The sequence below is a fragment of the Anomaloglossus baeobatrachus genome, chromosome 2 (genome assembly GCF_048569485.1).
Source record: "Anomaloglossus baeobatrachus isolate aAnoBae1 chromosome 2, aAnoBae1.hap1, whole genome shotgun sequence".
Taxonomy (NCBI): Eukaryota; Metazoa; Chordata; class Amphibia; order Anura; family Aromobatidae; genus Anomaloglossus; species Anomaloglossus baeobatrachus.
Genome location: NC_134354.1, coordinates 386,374,390 through 386,398,740, shown reverse-complemented (window position 1 = coordinate 386,398,740; position 24,351 = coordinate 386,374,390). Strand labels below are relative to the sequence as shown.

Here is a 24,351-nt window from a genome sequence, read left to right as displayed (position 1 = left end):
ATGTTAGTAGGAGAGAGCAGTTCAGTAATATAAAAACTGATGAAAATGCCACAATATTTTTGTGTTAAATCTATATGGAATCCAATAAAAAAAATTCTGAAATCTTCTGTCACGATTCCTTTGTGCAGAGTATCTTGCAGACTAGAAGTTGCTCTGCTGCATTTTCCTGGATTACAGACCTGGCAGTGATACGATTCTTCTGTGCAGAGCATCTTGCCTTTGGAGATGCCATGTTGCACTTTGCTGAGCTACTGAGCTAGCAGCTTGATTGACAGCGCAGGATTCCATGTTGGTGCTGATTACTCAGGTGTTCATCCTTCCTAGTAATTGCTCAGGCTTCTTTACTGAGCATGATCGCCCAGAACCTTTGCAATTGTATTCTCTGGTTCTGCAGTTGTGCTGTTGGTTTGTGTCACATAGACAGTGGTGGACACAGCATCATACCCAGTTACGCCGTTTGCCAAATTGCTATACTTTTTGACGACCCTCTGCATGCACACTGATGGAGGTCTTTGACCGAATCATTTGTGCTTGTACTGGTCCTACACGTTCTTCTCAATAAAATCCACTATTCACATTGATCTTGAGGGTCAAGTTTCTACATCTACTTAAGACAGTTTTGGACTCTACGTGAGCACCACCCCCAGAAGTGCCGTGTGTATCAACTCACTAACACTCCCTGTTCCTGTTGTGATATCCTGCTTTTTTACCTCAGACCATTACCTGACCCCATCTCTGAATTCTCCCTGAACCTATTACGTGCTCTCCTGGATTTCTGACGCTCGGATATAGACCTGACTACGCCTCTGTTTACTCTTTGTGCTCATACATGTCCTCCCATTACCAGACCCCAGCTTTCCTGACTACTCTTCCTTCCATACTACCCATTCGTAGTGACTGGCATTACAGCATCATTATAAGATCAGTAAGATGTTAAAGACTAGGGATGAGCAAAGTGCTCCATGCTCGGTAAACTTAATGAAACTTGATGCTTGGGTGATCAGTACTTGTTTACAGAGTATAATGGAAGTAAATTGTGAACTTGAGCATTTTTCTGGAAAATCTTCGGGAAAAATGCGCAAGTTTCTCTTTTGACTTCCATTATACTCTGTAAATGAGTATGGAGAATACAAGCATTAAAATGTTTGTTAGGCTTTCTGAGCACCCAACCACCGAGCAGTACACTCATCCCTATCAACGACCAATTATTCAGTCTGTGATTGACAGTGTTGTACATGATCACTTTAGGTCTTGCAAAAAAAAAAAATAATATCCTCTTTGGATAGCAGAAGAAAGATGATATTCACACATTTGCTGAGGAGGATCCTCTAAGCTTTAGGCCAGACAGAGCAGCGCAGACTGGAGGTACTGATGCAAAACAGCTGGACTTCATCAACTAGCGAGGCTAAAGTCACCAAATGCAGCTGAAGAATGATTGCATACAGGAATAGTAGAGACGTGTAAGCCATCTTGTAGCTTGCACCATGGATGAGGTTAACCTATGATCTGTAGAGTTGAAGAGCATGATAGCACTAGGACAGTGTAACATTAATAACAGGGAATTAAAAAGAATTTAGGGAATCTATCATCATATGTAATCTGAAACCAACATGATCTGAGGCTGATTTCCTGTATTCTGACATCATAACTAAGCTGCAATTATTAGAAGCTTAAGATACCATTTATGTGTGTGTCCGTATGTACCACTACAAAACACGTAAAGACTGAACTGCAGAGGCATGTATGAAGATTCCAGAAGTGGTTTATTTTCCAGCTAAATTCTTATATTAGGCACAGTGGAATAGATAAAAAGACAATTCTAAACCAGAGCTGCATAGATTTGATGTTAGCAAGATGGCTGATAAACAGAAAATAGGAAAGGAGGGAGGGGTTACTGACATCAAAGCAGCTACAGGGAGAGAGGCAGGACAACCTTCTAAAAAGCAAACCTTATTGCATAACAACATAACAGAAACAATACAATACTGTATGATTCCCCAATCATGGGACATGACACCCTGATTCCAGTGATGTGTAACTCACTGAGCTGTTTGGTGCAGTTTTACTAAGATTACTCTGTTTTTTTCCGTTACAGATTAAACAGTTTTAGAAATGCTGAACTCTGCATAACACTGCCCATAACCCTAATTGAAATGTTTATGTGTAAACTGCAGATTGCATAGCGCAAAAGGACTACATGGCATGAGACAACTAGTGCTCTAGTGATAATTGTGGTGCCTCTGCAGCTCTAGTCACCACAGAGCACTGCACCTTATTTAAGGTGTGGTATTCACCTCGGGTAAGGAAGGGGTTAATCAACGGTGTTACACATTCACACTTTACATACAGCTTAGGAGTCATCAGTTCTGGCAACACGACACCACCACCTTCTTCTTCTTCATGGTGCCTAGGCTTGGAGCAAAATGCTCAGCCTGGGTTCTTCACTGCTGAAGGGGCAACTCACACAACAGAAACTTTCCAAACATCGGTGGCTTCTTCCAACTTATCAACGGGGCCCATTATAGCAGTGACTAGTGCTTCTGCAGCAGCAACCGTGCTTCTTAAAGAACTGTGCGTAAAGACACCTGGAACCGCAGCAGCCAACTCGGACTCTAATTACTGGTGCCGGTCCCCCCCTGCCTCGGTGCCAATGGCCACTTACACCACTACTCCCCTCATCATCCTCCCTGGGGCTCGCTCCACCTGTGGGGAGCGATACCTTCCTGGCTGCCATTCCATCCACCCTGGAGGATGGCGACAGCAGTGGCGGCCAATTCCCTGGCCGCGCACCACAGTTGGCATCACGACAATCATTCCTAATCTCCACCTCATCATCCCCCTTTTTATTGTGGACACCTCGGGGCACAAAACTGGGCACAAGGGCCACTCCGTGACATCCCCAGACCTGACATCACCAGGCCCGGTGACAAGTGAAGGTTAACCCCCTGCCTCTTGGGTGCTACATAATCTCCTGCAGACATAATGCTGAATATATAGAAACGACACACAGCCGAGTAAGTGACACATCCCTGGACTCAGTGTACCTACCTATGCATCATGCTGCTCTTAGATTATTTATAGTATAAACAAGTTTGTAACTTACATCTTGATCTAGCAAAGCTTATTAAAACCTATTATCTACCAATGTCCTTTTTTGGGACGCCTAATCTTTTACTTCTAGCAACTAAGATTTTATACTTAGGTCCAATAATTATTATTTTAATAATTATTATTATTAATTGTTATTTGTTATTAATAATAATTAATAATTATTAATTATTATTATAATTATTATTAATTATAATTTGGTAAATTATATTTCTTATTCATAAGGACCCAAATCAATAAAAATCTGTAATTTAATTAAAAAAAAATTGCTAATTTGGCAAGTAATGGGTTAAAAGAGTAACTTGTAGCTTGATATAGTAGAGCTTGCTGTAAAAAGCATCTTTCATTTGCATAAAATTCATGAAAAAATGTAAAAAATGCAGCAAAAATGCAACTTCTGAACGTAACCTTGGAGTTTACTAAAAGATGATGCTAACTAATGCAAAAGCACATGGTAGAAGGTGATATATTTCAAGAATAGTGAGTCAACACATGGCTTCCTGAGCAGCCCTTAAAAGTCCTTAAGTGATGATGACATCAAAGATACTCGCCATAACACCTGAGAAACCTGGCTCAGACTAGTACAGATAGAACCGGACATAGGAGGCCGGTCACTGATGCTGGAAAAAGTGATTAAGAGAAGGGAACTCCCCTCTATGACACTTATGTGCTTGCACTTTTTGGGGTGGCCAACAGGTTTGTCTATCATCTTCTTTTCATGGGTGAGTGCTTGACTGACCTTATATATGATTTCAATAAGGAGAAGGAAAAGAAGCTGCTGCCAGCACCTCTAACAATGTTTTATCTTCCTAAAAAAAGGATTAATCATTTTATTAATATCTGTGCCATCTTTATCTCAATGTACCATGCTCAACATAATGAATATACCCACTTTATAAAAGCAACATTTTAATTAATATTGCACCGAATACAAGAACAATATCCCAAATGTTGACAATACAGTTTTTAGAACCATTTTTAACCATTAACATAAAAATAAACTTTACTACATAAAATTCATTACGAAATCTTCAGTTTTACTCAAAATAGTTGATGCGAAAAGGAATACAACCCACATCAAAAACTACTACATTGAGCATTTTATGTTATCTCCATGATTTTTAAGGACAGATACAAGTCTACTAGGTTGGGAATGACCAAGTTAGCTACAATACTGTATATTACATCTTATCTTTTTCCATTCTTCAAGAATGATGTGTTTTAGAGCCTGGATAATGGATGGAGAGTGATGCTCAATTTGTCTGTTCAGAATTCTCCGGTTGGGTTCAGATGAGGAGACATATTTGGACACTACATCACTTTCACCCTATTCTTCAGAAATTAAAAAGATGTGTGTTTTGCATCATTGTTATGTTGGAAAAGTGCATGTTTACCAAGGACACAGAGTGATGGTAGTAGTGATGGTAGTATCTTTTCTTTCAATATCAGCATCATTAGTGAAATGTGGTTCCCTGATACCAGAAGTATTTATTCACTCCTCATTCAGTTAGAAAAAATGCACAACTACCAAGGACACAAAGTTATCATAGAATCTTTTTTCAATATACTGCAGAGCAGAATATTTGTGAATATATGAAAGCATAAAAAAAATAGCTCCACATCATCCACACTCACACAGCCCCACATAAGTACACTGTCACTGCCATGTTTCACTGTAGGCACCATACATTTTCCGAAATTCACTTTTTTGCAAGATTCATGTTTACAGTGATTTATGGTGGTGTCATTCTCCTCATGTGGGGCTTCATAAGTGCTGCTGGTGTTAATGTGCTATATTTTATTGATGTAATCATGAAATCAAAGCGAGAGTCGGACGTGAAAGCCAGTGGCGACACCACTGGAATCATTCCAGCACTGGTGGTGAGTATAGTACTTTTATATTAAATGGGGGAAACATACTGACTGAGATAATCCTTATATAAAAGAGGTTTTCTACAACTTGGACTTCCCCTTTAATGCTAGGATTATGCACAATTTATATATATATATATATATATATATATATATATATATATATATATATATATATATATTATAAACAACATGTCTGTATGAATGTACACTACTTTCTAAAGGCTTATCCAAATAAATTGCATTTAAATTAAAAGGTTTAATTTTGATTAAGATATTTTTGTATAAACAAGTGTAAGCATGCGTACAGAGCCTAATCAACTAAATGTGTATTCCTCTATCTTTTTATTTATGTTGTAGTGGCGTTGGCATCCAGTGAACAGAATCCGCTAATCATCATTGTGATAGTGTCCGTAGCCGGATTCATTGTGCTACTCTCTATGGTAATAGGACTAATGATATGGAGAAGGTAAAACTCTTTATTGGTATCCATACCTAATTCCCTACTAAATTATATTAAGATTTGCATTGGCTTATACAAAATGTAATTAATTCTAGCCACATTTTTCAGCAATCATGTGATAGTTTATAATTGATAATAAATGTAGACTTTAATGATCCAGTCCCCACAATAAAGGCTGGTTTATGCCATCAAACCTGCGACATTAATCAGTCACCAATCTGATACTCGTTTGCTGATCGACAGTAATTTTAGAACCTGTTTTGGCAGGATGACCACATCTCCTATGAGCACAGAAGAATGACCATTAATAGATCATTACATTCCTTTAGGTAGCCATTGTTCTCGGCAGCACAGGACTTGTACTGCAAAGAATGCTAATAGTAAAAATAATTTCCCCCAAGAGCATTTTAATCGTTTGATGGTGATTGGCTGCCTGTTTGCACTGGGAATTGCGAGTACTCAAGAACTCTCAATCACGATAATCAGCCAGTATAAATCCAGCTTTAGCTATGACTAGTCTTTCAATGTCAGAATGTGATCAAAAGGACAGAATGAGTAAACAAGATCTTAAATATATCCATTTTATATAAAAATCTAATAATAATTGCCCTTTTAATGTCTTTTTTTTGTCGGCTAATACTGTTTAGCTATCTAAAGAGTAAAGCTGGACTTATACCTACAAAATATTAATTGTAAAATGTTTAGGGGATCAGAGGTTGGATCTGTTGATCTGCTCAATTTATTTTTATTATGTGAAACTGACCTACTGTAGTTTCCAGCATATAAGACTACCCCCAACTTTTCCAGTTAAAATATAGAGTTTGGGATATACTCCAATGTATGCGGACCAGAGTAATGTCCCAATTGTCTAGTGATGTCCCCTGCTGTAATGTCCCTATTGTTTAGTAATGTCGCCTGCAGTAATGTGCCCTTTGTTTAATAATGTCCTCTGCTGTAATGTCACCATTGTTTAGTAATGTCCTGTGCTGTAATATCCTGTGCTGTAATGAGCCCATTGTTTAATGATGTCCTCCTGCTGGTTCCCTTCTGTACCCTATCATGCCATTGTTTACACACAATAAAAGATATTCTCACCTCTCCTCCGTTCCTGCAGTGCCACCAGCGGTTTTTTGCAGTCTGCAGGCACACAGACCCCTCCATGATAGCGTGAACGGAGCGGCCACTGCAGGATGTCGTTGTGGCTTTACAGTTGAATGCTTTACAATGCCACAACCATTCAACTGCAGTAAAGCACTGACAGCCTCGGCGGCCCTGTGTATTGGATGCGATCGTGGAGGAGTGCTTCTTGTGGACCGCAGGCACACAGATCCCTCTGTGATTACGTCCAATACACAGGGCCACCGAGGCTCTCAGCGATTTACTGCAGTTGAATGCTTTGTAGCGCCATTAAGCATTCAACTGTATTAAAGCCATAACGACATCCTGCAGTGGCCACTTCGTACACCGGACGATGTCCCAGAGGGGTCTGTGTGCCTGCAGACTGCAAGACACAGCTGGAGGCACCACAGGAATAGAGGACAGGTGATAATTTCTTTTATTTTGCGTAAATAATGGCACTATGCACTGCCGTATAAGATGACACCCGGCGTATAAGATGACTCACAACTTTTGAGAAGATTTTCAGGGGTTAAAAAGTCATCTTAAACGCCAGAAAATGGGGTAATTCCTTTATGCTTAAAATAAGTAGATATAACAGATCGCAAATTAATTCTGGTTCTTTGATAAGTATAATATGTGACAGTATGTTCAACTATTATTGCACTATAATAGTAATTGGTAACTTTGGTACATACTGTATACATTGGAGTATGGCCATTTTCAAGATGTTTAGAAAGCTTGCTCTGTTATGTTTTTTTCCACAGTAAATCACTGACAGTAATTAATGAAATGTGTAAAAGACCCTATATTTTAAAATATAGAATTTTTCACAACAGAGATGTTAAAGGCACCACTATCCATTTTATGGGTGCAGAATTGATACTACAATTGAGATGACTATTGTTGGTGATAAATGTAGCATATATATGATTGTAAAAGGCAGCACGGCTTATCACAGCACTGCTACTGTTATGAATCAGTGATTGATGAGGATCAAAGGGGTAGTAATTAGGAAACCCAGAGAATCACCAGAGTGGTTGGAAACTCAGCTGACTGCAGCCCTCTAACTGACAACACAAATAGAAGTAGCCATGCCTACGATGACCTGGTCGCCTCAACACAGCCGGAGAGGTACTTGTTCCTAAAGAGAAAAAAACAAGGAAAGCTAATCTGCCTCAGAGCCGTTCCCCAAAAATTATAGGTAGCCCCCAAACATGTAAAGCTGGTGAGACAAGATGAAATACAGTACACAGGTAGAGAACAGACTAAGCTAAGATGAGGCCCAAACTATCTATATAGGAAAGGACAGTAAAAAGCACTGTCTGCAGCCGCGCAAAACCCTAACAAAAAACCAACACACCTGATATCAAAAATTTGAGACCACACGATCACTCCCCCACTATATCAGTACTCTGGTGTTACTGGGATCCAAGCAAAACACTAATATAAAGGAAGGATTAAAATGAATATCAAGCAGGTCAAAACAAAAATACATTGCAGAATATGGAGCTGGGTACACAGACATACACACCAGGGAATAATCCAACTCCAGCCAGAACTCCACATAAACAGAAACCAGGAAACAAGCGCTAATACCACAGAGATAAAAACGACAAGAAAGTGGAAACAAACCAGAAAATGGTACAAAGACAAAAGTTATCTGCAAGGAGTTCAGGTGGAAACATAAGATAGGGCAGGCTCCAGAATGTCCACAGCACCGCAGGAGACAACATTGATCACCGGCCCAGACCAAGAGAATACTACTCAATTATACAGGCTCAGTCTGAGCAGCCTGATTTCCAATTATCATCAGCTGTCTGGCTTCTGTTAAGCAGACTAAGTCTAGTCTAGTGCTAGCACTGGCCACTAGAGGGAGCCCCAAACCGGAACCCAGTGCACATGTGTTCCCAACAGTACCCCGCTTGAGGAAGGGTCACCGAACCCTCATCAGAGCTCCCGCGTTTGTCAGGATGGGCCCAATGAAAACAAAGGACCAACTGATCAGCATGTTTGTCAGAAGCAAACACCCAAGAATTATCCTCCTGATCATAACCTTTCCACTTGACCAGGTACTGGAGTTTCCGTCTAGTAAGACAGGAATCCAACATTTTCTCCACTACATATTCCAGATCGCCTTCGACCAACACAGGGTCAGGATGTGCAGCTATGGGCACTACCGGTTCAACGTATTTTTCAACAAAGACTTATGAAAGACATTGTGAATCTTGAAAGTCTCTGGAAGAGCCAAATGGAAAGAAATAGATTAATAATCTCTAAAATCTTATAATGCCCAATAAACATTGGCTTTAATTTTGGAGAAGAAACTTTCATAGGAACATTTCTGGAGGACAACTAGACCATGTCCCCCACTTTAAACTGGGGACCTACAGTCCTACACCAGTTGGCCAACCATTGGGCATTTTCCTGGTAGTGGGACAGTTTATCCACCACTTGATCCCAAATTTGCTGCATTTTCTCTACCACAGAATCAACGCCCAGACAGGCCGAAGCCTCCATCTGCCCTGAAGAAAACCGAGGATGAAACCCAAAATTGCAAAAAAAGGAAACATCAAAGTGGACGAATTATCTCTATTATTAAGAACAAACTCAGCCAAAGACAAAAAACCCAGTCATTCTGATAAGCAGACACAAAACATCTCAAATAGGTTTCCAAAGTCTGGTTTGCCTTCTCAGGCTGTCTATTGTTCTGAGGATGAAACACAGAGGAGAAAGATAACTCAATTCCCAGCCTTGACCAAAAAGCTCTCCAAAATCTAGACACAAACTGGACTCCTCTGACAGACACTATGTATTCAGGGATACCATGCAAACGAACCACCTGAAAGAGAAACAATGGCACCAACTCCGAAAACGATGGCAACTTAGGCAATGGCACTAGATGGATCATTTTTGAAAATCTACGACAGATTACCCAAATAATTGTCATCCTCTGAGAGACAGGGAGATCGGAAATAAAATCCATTGAGATGTGAGTCCATGGTCTCTTAGGCACCGGCAATGGCAATAACAATCCACTAGAACAAGAACAACAAGGCTTGGATCTAGAACAAATCCCACAGGATTGCGCAAAGCTCCTCACATCACAAGATAAAGAAGGCCACCAAAAGGACCTACTCACCAAATCTCTGGTGCCAAAAATCCCAGGATGACCAGCCAACGCAGAACAATGAATCTCAGACATCACTTTACTCCTCCACTGGTCAGGAACATACAATTTCCCCACAGGATATTTTTCAGGTTTGTCCACCTGAAATTCCTCAAGAGCTAGTCTCAAATAAAGTGAAATAGCATAGAGAACCACTCCCTCATGCAGGATGGTAGCAGGCCCAGTCACATCAAGAGAATAAGCAAAGAAACTCCTAGAGAGGGCATCCGCCTTAATATTCTTAGTTCCTGGAAGATAAGAGACCGCAAAATTAAAGCGCGTGAAAAACAAGGCCCATCCAGCCTTCCTGGGATTCAATCTCCTGTCTGATTCAAGGTGGATCAGATTCTTATGATCAGTGAGTACAACAATTTGATGTCTAGCCCCCTCCAACCAATGTCTCCATTCTTCAAAGGCCCACTTCATAACCAATAATTCCAGATTCCCCACATCATAATTCTGTTCCGGTGGGTAAAATTTTCGGGAAAAGAAGGCAAAAGGTTTCATTTTAGAAGTCACAGGATCTCTTTGAGACAAGACAGCCCCTGCTCCGATCTTTGACGCATCGACCTCCACCTGAAACGGAAGGGCACATCCGGCTGCCGCAGGACTGGAGCAGAAGTAAACCTCCTTTTAAGCTCCTGAAAAGCTAAGACTGCCTCCGGAGACAGCTCCCTTCTTGGTCAAATCAGTCAATGGCTTGACGATATCAGAAACATTACCTATGAATTTACGATAGAAATTAGCAAAACCCAAAAATTTCTGAAGGGCTTTCAAAGAAGTAGGCTGAACCTAATCATGAATGGCCTGGACCTTAACTGGATCTATTTCAATAGAAGAAGGGGACAAAATGAATCCCAAGAAAAAGATCTTTCGTACACCAAAAAGACATTTCCATCCCTTAACATACAGCGCTTTGTCCCTAAGAACCTGAAACACTGTCCGAACCTGTTCAACATGAGAATCCCAAGCGTCAGAGAAAATCAAAATGTCGTCCAAATAGACAATCAAAAATTTGTCAACAAAGTCCCGGAAAATATCATTCATGAAAGACTGGAAGACAGAAGGGGCATTAGTAAGCCCAAAAGGCAACACTAGGTACTCAAAATTCCCCTGAGAGGTATTAAACGCTGTCTTCCATTCATCACCCTGCTTAATGCGAATGAGATTATAAACATCCCCCCCCTCGAAGATCAAGCCTTGTAAACCAACTAGCACCCTTTACTCTAGAAAAATGGTCAGAAATCAGAAGCAAGGGATATTGATATTTAACCGTAATTTTATTAAGGAAACGATAGTCAATACAGGGTCGCAATGAGCCATCCTTCTTGGCCACAAAGAAAAAAACTGCACCCAATGGAGAAGATGACGGTCTATTCTTAATATAAGTCTGCATAGCAACATGTTCAGGTACAGATAAATGGAAAAGCCATCCCTTGGGAAATTTACATCCAGGCACTAATTTAAAAGCGCAGTCATAGTCCCTATGCGGAGGCAAGGATGCAGCCTCGGTCTCATTAAACACATCCATAAAATCTGACAAATAGTCAGGGACCTCCTCTGTCTGAGAATTGATACTACAATTGGGATGACTATTGCCGGTGACAAATGTAGCACAATATGATTGTAAAAGGCAGCACGGCTTATCACAGCACTGCTACCTGTTATGAATCATGAGGAGGATCAAAGGGGTAGAAACTAGGAAACCCAGAGAATCACCAGAGTGGTTGGAAACTCAGCTAACTGCAGATCTCTATCTGACAACACAACTAGAATTAGGCCTGGGACGTGCCTACGATGACCTGGTCGCCTTGATACAGCCGGAGAGGTATTTGTTCCTAAAGAGAAAAAAACAAGGAAAGCTAATCTGCCTCGGGGCAGTTCCCCAAAGATTATAGGTAGCCTCCAAACATGTAAAGCCAGTGAGACAAGATGAAATACAGTACACAGGTAGAGAACAGATTCAGTTAAGATGAGGCCCAAACTATCTATATAGGAAAGGACAGTAAAGAGCACTGTCTGCAGCCACGCAAAACCCTAACAAAAAACCAACACACCTGATATGAAAAATGTGAGACCACACGATCTCTCCCCCACTATATCAGTACTCTGGTGTTACTGGGATCCAAGCAAAACACTAATATAGAGGAAGGATTGAAATGAATATCAAGCAGGACAAAACAAAAATACATTGCAGAATATGGAGCTGGGTACACAGGCATTTACAGCAGTGAATAATCCAACTCCACCCAGAACTCCACACAAACAGAAACCAGGAAAAAAGCCTTAATACCACAGAAATACAAACGACAAGAAAGTGGAAACAAACCAGCAAATGGTACAAAGACAAAACTTATTTGCAAGGAGTTCAGGTGCATACAGAAGATAAGGCAGGCTCCAGAATGTCCACGGCACCACAGGAGAAAACATTCATCACCGGCCCAGACCGAAAGAACACTACTCAAATATACAGGCCCAGTCTGAGCAGTCTGATTTCCAATCATCATCAGCTGTCTGGCTTCTGTTAAGCAGACTAACTCTACTACCAGCACTGGCCACAAGAGGGAGCCCCAAACCGGAACCCAGTCTAAATGTGTTCACAACAGCTACCATGTTTTTCCAAAAATAGGATGCTGTCTTATACTTTTTTTGGCCCTAAAAAAGCGCTAGGGCTTATTTTTGCAGTAGGTCTTATTCTTGGAGAAACATGGTTAGGGGTAACTTTAACCCCCAAAAAGTAGACCCCCTCCTTTGCAGAAAACTCATACTTACCAGGGCCAGGACATCTAAGTTGCTCCCAGGTTCTCCTGTGATCTTCCGCGGGTGCTCCCATCAGGTATGCTCTACGCCAGGGATGGGGAACCTTCTTACTGCCGGCGGCCATTTGGAATTTCCTACTAACCTTTGTGGGCCGCACAACATTATCAACCTGAAAAATAACCCTGCTATATTTGGTCAATATGATTAATTCACTCACCCCTACTGTGGAGGAAAGAGCTGCTTCTCTTTGATGTGATTGTGATGTTTGGTGATATTGATCATCTTGTTTCTCACAGCTGCTTTTCCAGGTTTGTCTCTGTCTGGAGATGCTGGGGGCATAAACATCACAGGAGGGGCTGGGGCGCATAAATTACAGGAGACACTGGGAGTTTATATCACAGGAGGGGCTGGGGTGCATAAATTACAGGAGACACTGGGAGTACACATCACAGGAGGGGCTGGGGCATTTACATCACAGGAGGGGCTGGGGCGTATACATTACAAGAGGGGCTGGGGCATATACATCAGTAGGGGGCATGGACAGCCCTAGCGGTGGCACAGACATGACTGGGGACAAGGACAGCACTAGGTGGCAGCACGCACTGCACTGGGCGGCAGCACGGACTGCACTGGGCGGCAGCACGGACTGCACTGGGTGGCAGCATGGACTGCACTGGGTGGCAGCACGGACTGCACTAGGTGGCAGCACGGACTGCACTAGGAGGCAGCACGGACAGCACTAGGTGGCATCACTAGGGAGACACAGACAGGTCTGGGGGAGCATAGACATCAAAAGGAGGGCACGGACTGGGGGGCATAGAAAGCAGTGGGAGGGTACAGACAGCAGTAGCGAGTTAAGAGCACTGGGAGGTACATAGTACTGAGGGGTGGCACACAGCACTGGGGAGCATGGACAGCATAAGGGGGGCACAGACAGCACTCACTGTGGCATGGACAGCACTGGTGGCAGCATGGACAGCATTAGGTGGAGCGGACAGACTGGGGGGTACAGACAGCACTAGGGGGGCATGGACAGCAGTGAGGGGTTACACCGCGCTGAGGGGGTACACAGCACTGGGGGGTACACACTGTACTAAGGAGTACACACTGTACTAAGGAGTACAAACTGTACTAGTGGTTACACAGCACTTGGATGTACACAGCATTAGGGGGTACACACTGCATTAGGGGGTACACACAGCATTAGGGAGTACACACAGCATTAGGGGTACACACAGCACTAGAGGGTACACACAGCACTAGGAGGTACACAGCACTGGGTGGTACACACAGCATTAGGGGGTACACACAGCATTAAGGGGTACACACAGCATTAGGGGTACTCACTGTACTAGGAGGTACACACAGCACTAGGGTGTACACACAGCACTGAGGGGTACACACAGCACTAAGGGGTACACACAGCATGGGGGTACACACAGCACGAGGGAGTACACAGCACTGAGCGGGGGGCAGCGATGATTTGAGTACTCACAGTGAGGGGGAGGGGGAGTCACACACACAGCACAGTTTCTGGAGGCTGGTAAACCTGCTGCAGCTCTTCTGTGACTTTATCGCAGCGTGCTTCTTGCCCCGCCCACCAGAGCACACTAGCACAGGCCGGGGATGAGCCTAGAATGTATGGGCTGCAGTCAGGTCCTGGAAGTCAGGATCTGGATAGAGCCCATACATTCTAGCATCTACCCACAGGGCATCAGGCAGTGGGATTTAAAGGGCCGGCAGCCGGGAAAAGCGCGGCTGCCGCCAGAGCACAGTGGTCCCTGGGAATGTGCCCAGGGGCCGCATAAAAAGTCGTCTCGGGCCATATACGGCCCACGGGCCCGAGGTTCCCCAGCCCTGCTCTACGCGGTCTTCCCCTGCTTTTGGCCAACACATTCATACTCATCAGATCTCACACATAATTACCGATCAGATCACACACACACTAATTAGTCACCACACCCGGCGGTATAGAATGCCTTCGGCCGCATGAAAAGATGGGAGGAAGTTTCTCATGGTAGGTCCTGTAAGCATTCCATTCACAGCCGCAGGTCCTTAGCTCCACCACACTGCATCTGAGGATTCTGCCAGCCAGAAGAAATCAGAATCACTACATATAATGAGTCTGTGTGTGTGCAATCTGATGGATGATTGTGTTTGAGATCTGATGTGTGTGGGTTTGAGATCGGATGTGTGTAGGTGTGCGATACACTGCAGGTCCTCCCACTCTGCATCTAGTGAGTATTAATGCGGCATGTCTGCTGTCTATAATGAAGTGTCCTGCAGTATTCTTTACCTTTTTTAGCTGTATGGACACTTCATTATTGAACCGCGACTAGAACGTATTTTTGGGGTAGGGCTTATATTTAAGCCTTGCTCTGAAAATCTCCGCTAGGGCTCATTTTTGGGGATGTCTTATTTTTGGAAAAACACGCTAACATCTTTAAAGCAAACTTTAAAGCATTGATGGCATTTATATATATTTGTATTTCAAAAATGTTATTAAAGGCTTATTTATATCATAACAGTCTTAAGAATAATTGGAGAGATTACTCAGAATAACATAGCATGAGAAATACAACTGAAAAAAGTTAGGAAAAGAAGGGTTAGGCTGCAATTTGATTGACCCATAATTTTGCTTAAAAATCATCCAGTCCTCTGTAAAAAGTAATAACATAATATTCTATGTACACAGATAATATTAATGATCAGTCTGTGCATATGAAAGTGTGATTAGCCTGCCTAAACAGGCTATTAAATGACTGTCAATTGGCTTGCATGTAAACTGGTGGTTGTTAAAGAAGGCCTATCGGCCATTGTAAATGCAGCCTAGCCTGTAAAGTCATCAAGCAGTTGAGTTCTTACACTAAGGCGGGCTTTACACGTTGCGTCCAGCGCGATAGCTCCCGCCCCCGTCGCACATGCGATATTTGGTGATTGCTGTCATAGCGAACATTATCGCTACGGCAGCTTCACATGCACATACCTGGTCGGCGACGTCACTAAGTGACCGGCCAATTGAAGCGGAGGGGCGGAGGGACGTAACATCCCGCCCACCTCCTTCCTTCCGCATTGCTGGTGGATGCAGGTAAGGAGATGTTTGTCGTTCCTGCAGCTTCACACACAGCGATGTGTGTTGCTGCAGGAACGAGAAACAACATCGTTTCTGCAGCAGTAATGACATTATGGAAATGAACGACGTTACACAGATCAGCGATTTTTAATGCTTCTGTGCTCATTCATCATCGCACATAGGATTTACACGTTGCAATGTCGCTACCGGCGCCGGATGTGCGTCACTTACGACGTGACCCTGACGATATTTTGATAGCGATGTCGCAACGTGTAAAGCCCCTCTTACATTTCTGCTACCCAGATATAATAATGACTGGAGAACAACCACAGTTATCCTGATCAATCTTATTGAGTTCCCCAATTTTCATATTCCCCTTAATGCCATCTATAAATTTGTCTCAAGATAATATCTCCTTGCATTTCTAATGCAAAAGCAATGATGAAAATCGCAGTTTTATCCTTCTATCTGACTACAGCAGCAAGGATAAGAAAGCAATTTCAGAATAGTTCAATGGTTCTAGCTTCACTAAATTATTGAAACATTACATTTAAAAAGATTTAAGGAGTGAGCAAGACCATTTAGGGGTTAAATTTATCTTCCTATAAAGACGACCATTGAATGAGCTGGGAAAAGTATTTTTCTTCATGTAGATGCTTTTACCTTAATAAGACTCCCATTGTTCTAGATATGGATGGGCCATTAATTTGTCCTCGAAGCTTCCACTATTGTACGGCAACTCATAGATTAAGGAAATTGTATAGCTAAATATAAATCTGTTTAAATGAAACCAGGGATAATTGATAGATTAATAAATCCGTAGTATACCTTTTTATTTTTAATTGCAATTTTTTTGTGGATTTCACTTTTTTAACCCCTTAAGGACCGAACCACATTATACGTTAATGAACGAGCCTCATTTTTCAAATATAACTACTGTAATAACTCTGCAATGCTTCAACATATTCCTTTGTTTCATGTTAGGGGTACATTTTGCTCTATATTATTTACATTTATTTATGAAAAATCTTGAAAATTTGTCAAAAAATGTGAACATTTTCAAAATTTTCAAGCTTTGAATTTTTATGCTCTTAAAATAGATAGTCATACTGCACAAGATAGTTAATACATAACATTGCCACATATCTACTTTACATCAGCACCAATTTTCAAGTATATTTTTTTGGCAGGAAGTTAGAAGGGTTAAAAGCTTAATAATTTCTAGTTTTTCACAAAAATGTAAAAAATTCTTTTAGAGACCATGTCATATTTTAAGTGACTTTGAATGCCCTATTTGACAGAAAATACGAAAAAGTGACACCATTTTAAAAACTGTACCCCTTAAAGTGCTCAGAACTACAGGTGCTTCACAGAATTTTATAGCGTTGAGTCTTACAAATAGAAAATCACATGTTCCTCACAAAAAATGTTGCTTTAGCCCCAAATTATAATTTTAAGAATGTTAACAGGAAAAAATGGACCACAACATTTCATAGTATCATAGTATCATAGTTTTTAAGGTTGAAGGGAGACTCTAAGTCCATCTAGTTCAACCCGTAGCCTAACATGTTGATCCAGAGGAAGGCAAAAAAAAACCCCAATGTGGCAAACAAGTTCCAATGGGGAAAAAATTTACTTCCTGACTCCACATCCGGCAATCAAACTAGTTCCCTGGATAAACACCCTGTCATAAAATCTAATATACATAACTGGTAATATTAAAGTTTTCAAGAAGGGCGTCCAGGCTCTGCTTAAATGTTAGTAGTGAATCACTCATTACAACATCATGCGGCAGAGAGTTCCATAGTCTCACTGCTCGTACAGTAAAGAATCCTCGTCTGTGGTTATGATTAAACCTTCTTTCCTCAAGACGTAGCGGATGACCCCCGTGTTCCAGTCGCAGGCCTAGGTGTAAAAAGATCTTTGGAAAGGTCTCTGTACTGTCCCCTCATATATTTATACATTGTGATTAGATCCCCCTAAGCCTTCGTTTTTCCAAACTAAATAACCCCAAGTTTAATAACCTGTCTTGGTATTGCAGCCCACCCATTCCTCTAATAATCTTGGTCGCTCTTCTCTGCACCCTCTCCAGTTCAGCTATGTCCTTCTTATATATCGGTGACCAGAATTGTACACAGTATTCTAAGTGCGGTCGCACTAGTGACTTGTACAGAGGTAGAACTATATTTTTTTCATGAACACTTATACCTCTTTTAATACATCCCATTATTTTATTAGCCCTGGCAGCAGTTGCCTGACACTGTCCACTAAAGTGAAGTTTACCATCCACCCATACACCAAAGTCTTTTTCTGTGTCTGTTTTACCCAGTTTTCTACAATTAAGTACATAATCATAAATGTTATTTCCTCTACCAAAGTGCATAACCTTACATTTATCTACATTAAACTTCAATTGCCACTTCTCAGCCCAATCCTCCAATTTACATAAATCTCCCTGTAATATAAAATTATCCTCCTCTTTTTTTTTCTTGTACATTTTTTTCCTAGTACGCCTATACTCTATATGTGGTGGAAAACAATGTTTGGGTGCATGGCAGGGCTTGGAAAGGAAGAAACGCCAATTGAATTTTGGAATGCAAAATTGGCTGAACTAGATAGAGGATGCTATGTTGTGTTTGATGAGCTTCTGATGTGCCTAAACAATGGAAATCCCCACAATTTACCTCATTTTGGAAACTAGACCCCTCACGGAATTTATCTAGGGGTGCATTGAACACTTTGAACCCTACAAGGGCATCAAAACATTTTATAATGTTAAACCATGAAAATGGAAAAAAAAAACATTTTTCCCACAAAAATATTGCTTTAGCCCAAAATTTTTCATTTTCACAAAGGTCGCTGGAAAAAAGTATCCATACAATATCTTGTGCAGTTTATTCTGAGTAAAATTATACCCTATATGTGATGGAAAGCTACTGTTTTGGGGCACATGGAAGGACTTGGAAGGGAAGAGCACCAATTTACTTTTGGAGCTTAAAATTGGTTGGAATACATAGTGGATGACATATTGCATTCGTAAAGCCCCTGATGTACCTAAACAGTAGAAACCCAGACAAGTGACCCCATTTTGGTGACTGCACCCCTTGAGGAATTTACACAGAGGTGTGGTTAGAACCTTGAACCCACTGATGCTTCACAGAATTTTAAAACATTGGATTGTAAAAATTCAAATATATGTTTTTTTCTCCAAAAATGTTGGTTTAGTCTCACATTTTTCATTTTCATAATGTTAACAAGATATAATGGGCTGAAAATAACCGATTATAGTGATCAGAGAGCGGGGAACACTAAAATATGGTCCCCCGCATCTCTGGTGTACCTGTCAGCTGCCATTCACATCTGTCTGTACAGACTTGTCCCTATGTCTTTTCACACAGTGACAGTTTAAAGCAATGATGGACATAGCACATTATGATGCGGGAAATTACACCTGCTCATGACGTGTTATGTCCATCATAGGTCGTTAAGGGGTTAAATGTAATGTATAAAATTCATAGTAAAATCTACACTCTGTTAATAAACATAAAACTATGCTCTGATTATATTTTAATATTTACATTTCTCAGTACATATTCACTAACAATATCTTATATACAATTTTATTGAATTGTCATTTTAAGAGTTCTAATAAAGGCTTCCATTTACATTCAATTTCTTTTTCATATTCATTCTATCTTTATTTCATTTGCTACCCAGCCATATAAATCATGTGTCCTACCTTATAATGCTTCACATTCATCATCAGTAATATTAAACAAACCTTGTCCTCCCTTTCTACAGGCAGTGCGGCTACAGCAAGGCCAGTCAGGATGGAGATGAAGAACTCTACTTTCATTGTGAGTAAACTCTGCTTTATTTCATTATGCCAAATGTCATGTGAATAGTGGCTAAAATATAAAAGCAGCTAAATGTTTAAATCACAGTTGAATTATCCAGTTTTTTTAGTTGTGTTTTATAAGCATATATCTAGAATTAATAGAAATATGGAACAGCAATAAGGAAATCTAAACATGCAGTATTAGAGGGAACCTGACAGGTCCAATATGCACCCAGAACCACGAGCAGTTATTGGTTTATATTGCTAATCCCTGCTTAACTGTCCCTGTATACACTAGCATAGATACCATATGCTAATGAATGCGGGGACTAGTCCCCTGGGCATTAGTTCCCTTTCCAGTCGCCCCCATTAGCATGTTAGTACACCCTTGTGGACGTGCTGAAATGCTAATGAATACGCAGCATCACAGGATGATCCCACTCCCCTCTCCAGTGCCATCACGTACAACAGTGGATTTCAGCTCAGTGCGCATGACCCCGGAGTTTTGGGTCATGCACACTACTTCACTTTGAAGCCGTGACGCGTACACCCAGCTTCATAGTGCACATGACCCAAACTCTGGGGTCACGTGCACTGAGCCGAAATCCCCCGTCAGACGCAATGGCGATGGATAAGTGAGTGAGATCATCCTGTGATGCTGCATATTCATTAGCATGTTAGCAAGTCCACAGAGGCGTACTAACATGCTAATGGGGGCGACTGGCCTGGGAATTAATGACCATGGAGCTAGTGCCCTCACTCATTAACATATGGTAAAAGATCTTTAGAAATACTTTTTATAAAGATCTCTTTATCTATGCTAGTGTATACAGTGATGGTTAGGCAGGGATTAGCAATATCCACCCAGAACTGCTCGTGGTTCTGGGTGCATATTGGACCTGACAGGTTCCCTTTAAAGTAAGCACGAGGACAAAAGTAAAACATCTCAATTTTTGAAATTTTGTAAGATATTGTACGCATGACTTATGGATCTAAATATATTAGGTTTACTCAAAAACGCTGCACAATACGAAAATATATAGACTTCAATTCATCAAGACTGTCAATTTTCTTACCTGTCTTAGTGAGGGGGCGAGGTGGGATCAGACGTTTCTGATTCATGAAGAGATGCATATCTCTTCATGAATGTGGCTTATCTGATGAGTGGTGTGTGCCTCTATGTACCATGACAGAAGTCCTATTCCAGTCTCCTATTGGAGTAAGATTTCTGGCGCATCGAATGCAACACCTCATCAGAAATTAGGTGAATTGTGGCATCACACCCCTGGCATGCACCATCCTGATCCAGCTTGTCCCGTTTTGGCAGAACTGGGAGAAAATGGCGTGAAAACTCAGAGTTGCAACAAAATTTTGCAAATTTTAAAAGCAATTTACTCCCCAATATTGGTGAATATGCTCTGATGAATCAGATCCTTAATTAAAAAACTGGTTAGGAATGGAATGAACAGTCTTGATAGCTCCCTGGTGACTTGTCCCCACTCAATTTGGTTTCATTGACATAGGGAATTGTTGTGAATACATTTGGACTAGGTTCCAGATTGGGGCTCCCTCTTGTGGTCAGTGCTGGTAGTGAAGTTTGCTTGCTGAATTGAAACCAGACAGCTGGGGATGATTGGCAATCAGATTCTTCTGACTAGGCCTATATAACTGAGTAGTGTTCTCTTGTTCCTGGCTGGTGCTCAATGTTGTCTCCTGTGTGCTATGGACATTCTGAAACCAGCCCTGCCATCTGTGTCTACAAGAATTCCTTTCAGATAAGTTGGTCTTTGTACCTCCGCTGGTGGTTTCCACCTTTTTGTTGTTTTTCTGCTTAGGTACTAAGGCTTCCCTGCTGGGAATGTCTGTGTACCTTGCTCCATACTCTGCTATGTATTTTGTTTTGTCATGCTTGCTTCGTTAAGGCTTTGTACCATTTTTCCTGTGTGGAGTTCTGGGTGAAGTTGGATCATCCCCTGCTGGGAATGTCTGTGTACCTTGCTCCATAGTCTGCTATATATTTTGTTTTGTCATGCTTGGTACTAATTTCAGTCCCTCCACTATATTAGTGTTTTGTTTGGATCCCAGTAACACCAGAGCACTGATATAGTGGGGGAGAGTCCATATGGGCTCAGTATTTTTCCATATCAGGCATATTGGTTCTTTTTCTAGGGTATTGCATGGCTGCAGACAGTGCTCATTTCTGTCCTTTCCTATTTAGATAGTTTGTGCCTCATTTTTGCTGAATCTATTTTCTACCTGTGTATTGTGTTTTCCTACATCACCATAATCTTTATATGTGGGGGGCTATCTAAATCTTTGGGGACTGTTCAGAGGCAGATTAGCCTTTCCTGTATTTCTCTCTGTAGGAATAATTAGTTCTCCGGCTGTGTCGAGGCGACCAGGTTATCCTAGGCACGTCCCACGGCTACTTCTATTTTTGTTTTTGTGGTAGGTCTGCAGTTCGCTGAGATTCCAACCGCTCTGCTACATTCTGGGTTTCCTAGTTTTGGTCTTTTTTCTGATCCTCCTCAGTCACTGAATCATAACGGGGAATGTTCTTTCAAACTAGCTGGTGTGGTGGAGAGCTACACTTGACTGGCTTCAATTTCTACCTCATTTTTAAACAATGATTTCTCCAAAATTCTGCAACATTTTAAAGTAAAACACAGATACTCACAATGGAGGAGTCTGTCTTGATTGATGCTGTAAGTAGATCAGGCTGCATGAATTACCTGACAGGATCTCTTTAGGTTAACTATCCTTGTGTAGCAGATAAGAATACAGATCAGGCAGTAAAGTTGAAACACCAAAGATATGTTTTTACTGGTTGATTCTTAGAAGCACTTTTTTCTTGATAATTGGTCAGCATAAACAGGCTGCAAAATGCTTGTTTGTGGAGTGAAATGATTTTTATGCTTGCTTATAAGCCATCATTCTCAGCAACACATCGTCCTATCTAAAAAGGGCCATTGAGAACAATAGCGGCCGATGTATGCAAAGAAAAATTCACTAGAAATCATTCTGTGCACATCACATTGAAAGTATGGTCAGCCTATTTAAATAGGCTATTAAATTACCGGCAATCTGCAAACATTTAGCCGATCTGCTGTTGTTTATTGGCTGTAGGTCAAGTCATGTAAATGTCCCTTGAGTAAAGTTGGTAATACAGATTAGATAAATATTGGCCAAACACTATTCCTCTTGATCCCTCCATCCAAGTGCACAATTGTCTCAGCTCAGTTTGCATGTGTTGTCAAAAGCATAAGTAGAGTAATGGGCAGGTAAAAACTTAATTTGCAGAAAAGAAACAGGAAAAATAAATGAGTTCTATCATTTCATAAAAAAATTACTCACATTAAGGGGTTGTCCACTACTTCGACAACCCCTTCTCATCCCCCATTAAAATATAAATGCATATACTACTCACCTCCTTTACTGGTGCTGTAACCAGCAATGTTGGTACTAACTATCCTGGGGTCACGTGAGAGGGGTCACATCATGCAAGCCTTGTATCCAATCACCACCAGCTTTACTGTACCCCCCCCTTTGGACGTATAAGCAATCAACAGGATGTGAAAGGCCAGCCGCAGCTTTCACCTTCTGTTGATTACATACAAATCTGACGGTGGAGACAGTGAAGCCAGTGCAGATTGGGCACGGGACTTGCAGGATGTAATATCCTCACATGACCGTGAGTGAGTACCAGCACCGCAGAAACAACGCTGGCAGCAGAGGTGAGGAGAAGTTTTTTTATTTAAACAGGGACAAACATGGAGGATGTGAAAGGGTTATCCATGAAGTGAAACACCCTTTTCACTTGTCAGGTCTCCGTTAGGAGACTAGTCTTCCCCCGTGATCCCCAGAAAGCTTCTCATAAGCCAGATCAGTTACCCACACTTTGCACTGACGAGGGGCAATCACCCCAAAACACCGTGTCTGAAAATTGGGATTCTGATCTGGCATATATCCTAGGTCATATGAAAAGGCTTGTTAAAAGGCCACTTTTGACTTTTAGGATTGCTACTTACAATAGGCGGTGCTAGAGTTTGTTTCCTTTCCTGGAGAGACAATGTGAATGACACCCTTTTCAAGAATCATACCTTGTTTAAAATATAAGAAGAGTAAGCAAATCATGCAATAAAGTAAAAACTCTCTTGAAAGCTTGCCTTACACTTTAGGTAGCTGTTGTGCTAGCATATTTCTCCTGACCCAACCCACTGTTCACTACAATAGGAAGAGGAAAATTAGTAACTTGTCACACATCTGGTGAGTTAATGGAATAAATCTATACCAAGCCCAGGCACCAGTGGAGCTACAGCATTTGCAGTTGTGAAATAATAACGCCTATTGTCAAGGTTTTCCAAACTTTATAATTCCTTTAACATTTCTATTACAGCCACAATTCTTAGGATCCCCAGTGTTATACTGAAATTAGATTAGCATTTTGAAAGAAGATCCCTGCAGCCTTCATACTAGATTATAGGTGGCGCAGACAGGCCTTGTCTAGGCCATTTTGTATAATCTGGAATTCAGGAAAGCTACTGTACAATATAAACAGGATAGTAAATAAAGAAAGAAGTAAAAGACATAACATAGTGAGCAGAAAAAAAGAGAGATGAAGAGAAAGTATTCAGATGAGCGTTGGAATGAGGTTGATCATCATAAGAAGAAAAGATGTGTGAATTTGGTGCTAGACAGAAGATAGCTATCGCCAAAGACTCCTGTGATACTCATGTGCACTTGTGTTCTCAGTAATAATAGGGATTAGGCAGCTGATAAATACCTCGGGCAGCAGTTTATCTCCCAAGAAGAAAGGCATTGGGCAAATAAATTCTTGCATTCTCTAACAAGTGCAGTAAAAGGAGAACGAAGAGGCCCCAAAAACATTACATGGTGGTCCGACCCTCCCAAAAATAGGTTGGTTCAGCCTGCATGTAATGAATATGTATTAC

At 41.3% G+C, this 24,351-nt stretch overlaps 1 protein-coding gene across 1 annotated transcript in view; it reads left to right on the top strand.

The window, feature by feature from the left end:
• Window positions 1-24,351, top strand: part of EPHA10 (EPH receptor A10) — a 1,151,424-nt gene that overhangs the window by 976,709 nt on the left and 150,364 nt on the right. The window contains exons 8-9 of the mRNA XM_075336054.1: window positions 5,341-5,449; window positions 19,363-19,418. Coding sequence (XP_075192169.1) covers window positions 5,341-5,449; window positions 19,363-19,418 — 165 coding nt within the window. The remainder of the gene's footprint in view (window positions 1-5,340; window positions 5,450-19,362; window positions 19,419-24,351) is intronic.